The sequence below is a fragment of the Petromyzon marinus genome (genome assembly GCF_048934315.1).
Source record: "Petromyzon marinus isolate PM22_M1 ecotype Great Lakes invasive population chromosome 68 unlocalized genomic scaffold, UKy_Petmar_22M1.pri1.0 chr68_unloc.1, whole genome shotgun sequence".
NCBI lineage: Eukaryota > Metazoa > Chordata > Hyperoartia > Petromyzontiformes > Petromyzontidae > Petromyzon > Petromyzon marinus.
The window spans coordinates 3764755-3775103 of record NW_027422597.1 but is presented as its reverse complement, the minus strand read 5'-3'; the positions used below and the strand labels follow the sequence as shown (position 1 = coordinate 3775103).

General features: G+C 49.2%; 1 protein-coding gene across 1 annotated transcript; it reads left to right on the top strand.

Annotated features, from left to right (window-relative positions):
* The first annotated feature begins 534 nt into the window (after window positions 1-534).
* On the top strand, window positions 535-8116 carry LOC116957958 (tripartite motif-containing protein 14-like). Its single transcript, XM_076058214.1, has 6 exons — window positions 535-1156; window positions 1767-1862; window positions 3778-4011; window positions 4131-4176; window positions 5147-5320; window positions 7444-8116. Exons 1-6 carry the CDS (start codon window positions 599-601, stop codon window positions 7989-7991), a joined length of 1656 nt encoding a protein of 551 aa, XP_075914329.1. The 5' UTR covers window positions 535-598; the 3' UTR covers window positions 7992-8116.
* Window positions 8117-10349: the final 2233 nt, after the last annotated feature.

Below are 10349 nucleotides of genomic sequence, written 5' to 3'. Positions count from 1 at the left end.
CTACAACTATACCAACTTTTTTTATTTTATCAGGCAAGACTCACTGAGCTGTGTAGCCCTTTTGCAGAAGCGACTTGGACACAAATGACAGCTTTTCACGAAGAAATGTATTGCAGCCAAATATTCTAAACACCTGATGTTGATTGTCAATGTGGAGGGAAAACCAGAGAGAGAGAGAAAGACGCAAACTTTAAATATAAAGCAGGCGTCAGGGTCGGGATCAAACCCACCACCTCCTGTATACTGGACGAGGGAGATAACATCTTGCCACCAACTTGCTGTAAAAGGATGAGTTTATCTCTCGACACTCATCTCAAGAATGAACGACCGTAGTTGAGCCTCGCAGAGTTATTTTAACAACAGCACTCATTTCTTTATATGTTAATGTGTGAACAGTAGCCGTGTTCACCTTAAGGCTGCTGTTTGTGCACTTAGGGGCACGGGGTCACATGCCAGGCAATGTCTCGTGATGTCAGTGACGACAATGAAAATACTTTTAAGTATTTTACTTCCTTCTTCACTGTCGCTATAAGAGAGAGGTCCTGGTCCAGCGTCTCTCTGAGCCACACAGCGAGCGATCTCATCGACGCCTTGGGTCATGGCGAGCGCGACTCCCAGTGAGAGTGTGGACAGTGAGCTGTGCTGCTCCATCTGCTTGGACACATTCGTTTGCCCCTCCACGCTGAGCTGCGGACACTCGTTCTGCCTGCAGTGCCTGGAGGCCGCCTGGGAGACGGTGAGCAGCTTCAGCTGCCCGCAGTGCCGAGCGACCTTCCCTGTGCGACCCCAGCTGAGGAGGAACGTGGCCCTCGCGAACCTGGCAGAGCAGCTCAGAGTTGGAGATGGGATGGCCACGGCCATCGTGTGTGACATCTGCGGTGATGGCCACACTCCTGCAGTGAAGACCTGCTTGAGATGCGAGATGTCCTACTGTTTTTCACACTTCAGGACTCACGTGGAGAATCCCAGGTTGAGAGACCATGCTGTGGTGGATCCCACTGCGAGCTTGGATGAGAGAAGTTGCCCTCAGCACAGTGAGGAGCTGAAATTCTACTGCAGAGTAGACAGCAGCCTGGTCTGCCCATCTTGCACAATCGCAGGTGAACACACAGGACACAAGGTCTTGACACTGAAGGAAGAGCACGAGACACGGAAGGTGAGGCCTTCAGAGTGAGACACCATAACACAATCTGACCAATTCTGTCACTTGGTTACACAACATCTGATGAAAAAACTATAGTGTGTTCATGCTCTCCCTATTGAATCTCTGTCTCTCTGCCATTTCAGGAAAGATCATCAGGATGTATTGAATCCTAGGCTTTCATTAAACATAATTGCCGTATATTATTTGGTTCTTTCGGTAAAGTCACGTAGATAGGGTCAAATAAAATAAAAAAGAACAAAAAACTATGACGTTTCGATCGCAACACAAGTGGACGTATAAAGTAATTAAGTGGACATAGAGTTTGAGACTTATGTAACAGCCACCTGATAAACAATTCTATTTGATGTATCTTGTAAACGACACAGCTGTGGTCACATTGGCCCATGGGTCCGAGTGGGTAGAGCACGGCTCCCAACGGTCGCTGCTACAACGAGGCATCAGCTTACCCACTCCCCGTGCCCACCGTCTCAGTCGACGTACAAAGGCAGCGTAGAGATGAAGGCCTTCGCTGTAGAAGGGTCGTTGTGGAGGGAAGGGCGGTGTGAGGGGTGGCTCAGGGGGCTGGAGTCTCCCCCTGGTGACGTATCGTCTCTCACTACAGACGCGCGTAGGGGAGGAGACGCAAGCGGTGGAGGAGAAGAGGAAGGAGGCGGAGGAGTCCGTGAAGTGGATGGAGGCCGCTCGCAAGGAGGCGCAGGTACCGTGTCCGGGTCTGGCTCTTTGACCCCCGTGACCTCCACCCAGTGTGTAAGTCGTGGAGGTCAAAATGCATTCAAGCGAATTTCGTGCAGCTTCATAACTTTTGACGCCTCTTACTTTAACTATATTATTCACTTTCAAACTCAACATTAACTATGAGAGGGGTTGCACGTTTATGGCATTCGATAGCCACATTGGCGAGCCTGCCGTGAGGTCGGGTTACTGGGCATCGTGTCTTCCACTCTTGTGACAAAAAAATGTATAGTGCCACGGATTATTGGGGTGTAGCTGTGGTGCAGCTCCACCCCGCACCGCATAACTGCACCTCACGCCGTCCCTTAGTTTATTTTAACTAAAATATATATTTTTTATTTTACCAGGTAAGGCTCCACTGAGCTGTGTAGATTTTTTCAGAAGTTAATCTGGCTTTCACAAACGATAGCATCTCAATAAAGTGGCTGACGTGATGATCACGTGACAATATATAGCAGCAGACCCATAGAGATATATAACGACCCATAGAGATACATAGGGACAAATAGTGATACATAAGGACACATAGAAATGCATAGAGACCCATAGACTCAACTATTTTAATTTCACTAGGTAAGGCATAGATACCCATAGACTCAACTATTTAAATTTCACTAGGTAAGGCCCCACTGAGCCATGTGGCTCTTTTGCAGAAGGAACCTGAATATCACAAATAATAGCTCATTAAATGGCTACTCTAAATACGGTACTCTAAACGCTTGCTTGAACTCAGAGACACTATTGTGCTCTGCGGGTTGTTCACAGCAGATAACAAATTCCTTGAACTCTAAATCCGAGTCGGACTTGTGGGAAAACCTGAGCTAGATTACGCCGATTCTAGATGTGGAGAGAAAAGCGGGAGGTCTCAGACACAAATCCACGCAGGCATCAGGGTCGTGGTCGAACCTACGATCCCCTGTATACCTGGCGAGGCAGTTAACATCTCGCCACATCTCGTCGGACCCACGAGGGGGCCCCCACCGTACTCCGAGTGCCGAGTCTCAACATCCACGACCCCAGCGCCCTCTAGGGGAGAAACAAGAAAAGAGCGGCACCCCTCTTGCCCCCTTGGCATGGGTCGACTCAGTCCCATGGGTGCCTCGTCACTGGGGCATGATCCATCACTAGGGAATATTATTTAATTATTTGGCCAGGTGAGGCCCACTGAGCTGTGTAGATCTTTTTCAAAAGCGACCTGGCAATCACAAATGATAGATCAACCAAATGACTGACACTATCATCACGTGAATATGTATATCAGCAGCCAAATAATCTAAACGCCTTAAGCTACATAGGGACCCATAGAGACCGAGAGTGATAAATAGGGACATATAGAGATACATAGAGAACCATAGAGATATATCGGGGGCCAAAGAGGCCCATAGATATACATAGGGACACATAGAGATACAGAGAGACCCATAGATATACAGAGAGACCCTTAGAGACAAATGGAGACCCCTAGATATAAACAGGGACACAGATATGCATAGAGACCCAGAGACTTCACTTTTTTATTTTAGCAGGTAAAGCCCCACTGAGCTATGTAGTTATTTTTCAGAAGCAACGTGGCTATTACAAATGATAGCTCAACAAACTGGCTGATTTTAAGGTGGAAATTTATAGTAGTCAAATACTCTAAACGCACTTCGTTGATCCTAAATGTGGAGGCAAAAGCCAGAGGACCCAGAGAAAAATCCATACGGCAACAGAGAGAACAACAAACTCCAAATATACAGGCATAAGGATCGGGATCGAAACCACGACCTGCTGTATACCAGGCGAGGGAGTCAACATCTCGTAGCCACCACGGCGCCCACACGCACACACGGAGTGGCTCATGGCTCAGGGAGTCAACCGTGGTCCCCGTGTCTCCGCAGGAATCGGTGGCCGGGATCAGGGGTCGCATCATGGGCAAGTTCGCCCGCCTAAGGAAGGCTCTGGACGAGGACGAGAGGGAGGCTCTACGTCGCGTAGCCGTGAAGGAGCGAGAGCTGCTGTCCCGGATAGACGAGGACATCGCTCGTCACAAGTGGGAGATCGGCGAGATCCAGGAGGTGGCCGCTCGCCTGCGCGCTCTGCAGCACGAAAGGGACTCGCTCGCCTTCCTGCAGGTGGGGAGCGCCTCTGTGGAGATGCCGTTTGGGTGCTCAGAACAACAGACTTGGTAGTGGCAGCAGGGCTCGTGGTCCAAGGGTAGAGACTTCACTCATGATCTCTCTCTCTTCCACAGGGGCACCTTGAGGTGACGCACAGGTACAGATCCTTAACGTCTCACGGTTTAACACTCAAAACACAGGATATGTGTGTTAGACACATGGACTGTGTGTGTTAGACACAGGGTGTATGTATGTGTGTCGGTGAGACACTGACTGTGTGAAATAATGGCTGTCTGTAAGACACGTGCTGTGTGAGACATGGGCTTTGTGAGACACGGGCTGTGCGTGAGACACTGGCTGTGTGTGAGATACAGGCTGTGTGTGAGATACTGGCTGTTTGACAGGGGCTGTGTGTGAGACACAGGCTGTGTGAGCGGTAGTGTAGCGGCTAGCGCGCTGTGCCGTAAACCCGGCGACCCGGGTTCGATTCCTGCTCAAGGCCAACTCCTGTGACGATTATCTGAACCGGTCCTGGGCCTCCCCTAGGGAGACTCAGCCTCAAATGAGAACCAGTTGCAGTGTGTAAACATCGCCAATATGGACACAAAGGCTGGTCGGGCGTGCTGCTAGCCACCCATCCCCCCGTGTACCATTCCAGCTTTCATAGGTGCTCGGTAACACCACTTGCCCCTACAGTCTAAGGCTATATGGAGGATCTTTGTCTTTATCTTTGTGTGAGAGACTGCCTGTATGATACACTGTGTGTGAGACACTGCCTGTGTGTGACAGGGGCTGTGTGTGAGACACTGGATGTGTGTGAGATACTGGTTGTGTGAGACACGGGGTATGTGTGAGACACGGGCTGTATATGAGCGGGCTGTGTGTGAGACTGCCTGTGTGTGACACGGGCTGCGTGTTAGATACTGGCTCATTCAGACACGGGCTGTGTGAGACAATGGCTGTGTTTGAGACACGGGTTGTGTGTGTGACACGGGTTGTGTGTGAGACACGGGCTGTGTGTGAGATACTGGCTGTGTGTGAGTCACGGGTTGTGTGTGAGACATGGGCTGTGTATGAGATACGGGTTGTGTGTGAGACACTGGATGTGTGTGAGACACGGGTTGTGTGTGAGACACTGGATGTGTGTGAGACACTGGCTGTCTGAGACAAGGGCTGTGGTTAAACGAGGCTGTGTGTGATGCTGTTGGTGGTTGTCTCAGGAGAGAGATCTCAAAGGAATCTGCACCCCCACCTCCCACTTCACTGGACGCCACCACGATCCGCTCCCTTGAAAGGGCCATGCGCAGACTCCTGCCTCTCGTCTGTGAGTTCCTCAGTCTTGCACCCGCGTCTCCCGCTGTGTTGCACTGCACTTCTGTGCTCCCCACCTTCATCAACTTTTCATTTTATTTTTACCAGGTAAGGAACCCACTGAACCATGTCGCTCTTTTTTTCGGACGCGACCTGACTATCACACATGAAAGCTCTTCGAAGTGGCTCATCACGTGGATATATATAACATCAGACACATCCTCTGAATGCAAATTGATTCTAAATGTGGAGAGAAAACGCGAGGAACCAGGAGAAAATCCATGCCACCACTTGGAGAGAAACCCAGACTCTGAAAGAGAGCGACATGGATCAGTGGGCTCTACCTGCTGAAATAAATTAGTTTAACAGTTTTAACATTCTAGTGAACTCTACTACTGGGTACTGGGGCAAGTGCTGTTAGCGAGCAGCATCACCTATGAGCACCACGCCCGGCCGCCTTTGTCTCCTTCATGCCAAATGTTTACACATCACACCAGCAGAGGGCAGTGCAGCGTGAACCATTGTTTTACTGTACCGCTACGGTTCGACATTCACGATCCCCACCATCGCCAACGCACACCGACGAGAGCGGTGAAGTTTGGTCAAATAACCCCCCCCCTCCCCATGACGCAGACAGCGCGGGGAGGCGCTCATCCAGCAGCGGAGTGACACACAATGTCTGTGTGTGGGTGTGAGAGTGTGCGAGGCTGTGACACACAATGTCTGTGTGTGTGAAAGTGTGGGAGGCTGTGACACACAATGTCTGTGTGTGGGTTTGAGAGTGTGCGAGGCTGTGACACACAATGTCTGTGTGTGTATGTGAGAGTGTTCGAGGCTGTGACACAATGTCTGTGTGTGGGTGTGAGAGTGTGCGAGGCTGTGACACACAATGTCTGTGTGTGTGTGAGAGTGTGCGAGGCTGTGACACACAATGTCTGTGTGTGGGTGTGAGTGTGCGAGGCTGTGACACACAATGTCTGTGTGTGGGTGTGAGAGTGTGCGAGGCTGTGACACACAATGTCTGTGTGTGTGAGAGTGTGCGAGGCTGTGACACACAATGTCTGTGTGTGGGTTTGAGAATGTGCGAGGCTGTAACACACAATGTCTGTGTGTGGGTGTGAGTGTGCGAGGCTGTGACACACAATGTCTGTGTGTGGGTGTGAGAGTGTGCGAGGCTGTGACACACAATGTCTGTGTGTGAATGTGAGAGTGTGCTAGGCTGTGACACACAATGTCTGTGTGTGGGTGTGAGAGTGTGCGAGGCTGTGACACACAATGTCTGTGTGTGTGAGAGTGTGCGAGGCTGTGACACACAATGTCTGTGTGTGGGTTTGAGAGTGTGCGAGGCTGTGACACACAATGTCTGTGTGTGGGTGTGAGAGTGTGCGAGGCTGTGACACACAATGTCTGTGTGTGAATGTGAGAGTGTGCTAGGCTGTGACACACAATGTCTGTGTGTGGGTGTGAGAGTGTGCGAGGCTGTGACACACAATGTCTGTGCGTGGATGTGAGAATGTGCGAGGCTTTGGAGGCTATTGTACAGGCGTCGTGTTTGTAGAGATACACTGTGAGAGTGGCGTTAACATCGTGGTGCTGGCATCATCACCACTGACTGGTCACACCATTGTTATTATTATTCACGATTGATAAACAGTATGTGTACACAGATACAAGCAAATATTTGTATGTGTACACAGATACTAACGAATATTAGTATGTGTACACTAATACTAACGAATACTAGAATGTGTACACAGATACTAACGAATATTAGTATGTGCATACTAATACTAACGAATACGAGTATATGTACACTAATACTAACAAATATGAGTATGTGTGCACTAACACTAATGAATATTATTATGTGTACACAGACACTAACGAATACTAGTATGTGTACACATATACTAGCGAATTTTCACATGTGTACACTAATACTGACGAATATTAGTCCTGTATGCATTTGTTATATGCGTGATAATCAATGCATCACGTACTGCGGTACGACCACAACAACACAACAGACAACACAACACCACGTGTGTGTATCCACGTCACTTGCACTGCTCGTGCCACTTCTGCGGATGCGTCGCCGTGACCGCTGTGCGAGCGTCGTCGCTGTCCTCACCACAGATGGACGCTCACCGACTCTGGACACAAACTCAGCCCACGACCGCCTCCAAATTTCCTCGGATCTCAGGACGATGACGCGGAGCGATGTCGCCCAGGGTCGCCCCCATCAGACACACCGCTTTGATGTCTATCCACAAGCCCTGTGCTCTGAGAGCTTTTCGTCGGGTCAGCACTACTGGGAGGTGGACGTTGGGAGCGCTGAGTGGTGTTGGGTTGGAGTCGCGTACGGGACGATCCCACGGAGAGGGGTTGGTGCTGAGTGCCGCCTGGGAGGGAGTGACGTCTCCTGGTGTCTACAGAAACATGGCGATAGCTTCTCAGTGTTTCATGGCGGGGTAAAAACATCATTGTCAGTGCCGGAGCCTCCGCGGAGAGTTGGGGTTCATCTGGACTGGGACGCGGGACTGCTGTCATTTTACAGCGCCGACTCCATGGCGCTGTTGCACTCGTTTCACCAAACATTCACTCAGCCCCTACACCCTGGGATGCTGGTGTGGGGTGGTGATGGTAACTCAGTGAGGATTGTGGATCTGAGTTGTGCGTCCTGAGAGAGGTGAACGTGAACAGCGCAGAGGGCAGACGCCACGACGCACGGCGCTCGCCACCCTCGTCACCGTCACGCGCAGTGCCACACCCGTGACTGCCTAGTGGCTGTCGGTGGCTAGGGGCTGCGTGGTTCTCCATCACAACGGGAGGGGGGGGGGGGCGGGCTGAGCCTAAACAATCCTCACAACCTTCATTAGGGAGGGAGGGGGTGATAAAATAATTACCGCTCTGTGTGTGTGTGAAGCCAACGTGGATGTATTCACCCTGGCAGAGGAGTGTGCCTGTGGTGTAGCGGTGCAGTGATTAGCAATGGTGAACTGGGATGTGTTCATACACTGGTGGTGTCATAGGTTGTGGGAGAGATACAAGTGCGGAGTTGGCCTGAACACTTGAATATAAATTGTCTTATGGTTTTTATTGTTTGACTTGCATCACACTGGGATTTTTGCACACAGCGTTGTAATACGGTGTTTTTTTTTCTGGAAGATTTGCTGGTTTATCCAGGATATTTCTGTTGCGCGTCGTGTTGTATATGTGGGTGTGTGAAAATTGATGAAAAATTATTAAAATTAAATGAAATTCGAAATTTGCATAGTTAATCCGAAATTATGCTAATTCGTGTAATTATGCGTGTAACTATGCTAATTAGAGAGGTAATCGTATTAATTTATACGAGTGGGTGTGGTTGTGTTAATGATAGCCTTTATGATAATCAGGCCCCGCCTCGTTGACGAGGTGGGGTTATCAATCAGGATAACGCAATCAATCGTGTGCAGTTACGCTAGTGGCAATTCGGCCTCGTTGTCTAACTTCGTATTATTGATCAGCATAATACAATGATTCTCGCTTTAACACTCCCCGAGTGTTCATATTTTAGGTCCCAAGTTCATATCATTCGCTTTAAAGTTTAGTGAGTGTGGATTGGTGTGTTTATAGTTTAGGTTCCCGAGTTCATATCTCGTCGCAGGATACAGATCTTATGCAAAAACTTCAGGAAAGAATCACACGACCACTTCTGTATTAATGAATTTATTTCCTAATTAAACCTTAACTATAATATGTATGTGACTCTCAATCTCGGAACTTCAACACGGTATCCACACGGTATCAAGACAGTATCATCAACGACTGTACGATTTCACTTTGATAACACATGGACCCCGCATAAAGCGATTGCTGTTAGTGAGAGAGAGAGTCAGGACATGCAAATGCTATGCTACACAAAAGCTTATACATTATAATATGAACGATCATTATGCTTGAAATGGTCAGCACATTATCACAGGCGATTGATTAACATGCAACGGTATTCATATAAAAAGACAGTCAAACAGTTATTATTTCCAAAGGCATAAATGTAACAACAGATCCACCGGACAGACTATAAGATTAGCGAAATGGCTTAGTGTGAGGGTATGCGGCGGAACGTGTTATCTGACGGGAGATTAATTAATTAATTCGTGAATAAGATTGTATGATCAGAAAATCGGTTTAGCACGATTCCTCCCCGGGAGCGTAGCTCCGTGGCGAAGGTGCCAAGGGCTAATTCGTATTGATGGATCGGTTGGTAACTTATGCGATTAGAAGTACAGTCCAAAACAAAATATTGAAGAGGGAAATTATGAATATACTTATAAATGACGGACTGTTATCACACGAACGATGCTTCCACAGCCAGATGGTTCACGGACTTGAGTGTTCGCTTCTGGTTAAGGACCTGTGTATGTTTGAGTGATATGAATTGTTTTGAATAGTCAGTTTTTGGAATTAATTATTTGCGTTGCCATATGCTGAAGTTGGCATCGCTTGTAGGAGAAGTAGCCTCGCTCCCTTTAGAGCGGTGAGGTGTGTGGGAGTGCATCATACGAATCGCCGCCCTCCTCCACGCAGCAGCCAGCCTCTGTCCACGGGGAGAGTTGCTTGATCGCTCTCAGTTCTGTTAAATGGACACCTCTCTCCACTGCTGGATGAGCTGCGCGATCACGCTCGTGCTGGTTCGCTGACAGCAGTTTCTCTCCGCTGTTGGATGAGCTGCATCGGCACGCTCCCTCTCTCTGGGTGGAGAACTCGAACGTGCTCGTTGCTAATTTGCTGAAAGCAGGTTTTTCTCCACTGCTGGATGACTCAAGTCGCACGTGCTCTTGCTCTGGTTTGCAGAAGCTCTTGCTTGGTGCGTCGGTTGCTCTGCAGCTGGACTCAATGTAGAATCAGCAATACTCTGTCTTTCAGCTCTTGGAAATCACACTAGGTGACGCCTCACTACCCTGCGAGTCTTGCCAACGTCAGTGGGTAGCGACGGGGCCACTTTGGCTTCTGCTCGCCGCCCCCTGCTCTGCAGCTCGCCGGCTGGCGACCTGTTG

What these genes read in the sequence shown, in the direction of transcription:
- LOC116957958 (XM_076058214.1), top strand. Translation starts at nt 599, where the DNA reads ATGGCGAGCGCGACTCCCAGTGAGAGTGTGGACAGTGAGCTGTGCTGC. An exon ending in CCGCTCGCAAGGAGGCGCAG is followed by an intron (nt 1,863 to 3,777) that starts GTACCGTGTCCG and finishes GTGTCTCCGCAG; the next exon opens with GAATCGGTGGCCGGGATCAG. An exon ending in ACTCGCTCGCCTTCCTGCAG is followed by an intron (nt 4,012 to 4,130) that starts GTGGGGAGCGCC and finishes TCTCTTCCACAG; the next exon opens with GGGCACCTTGAGGTGACGCA.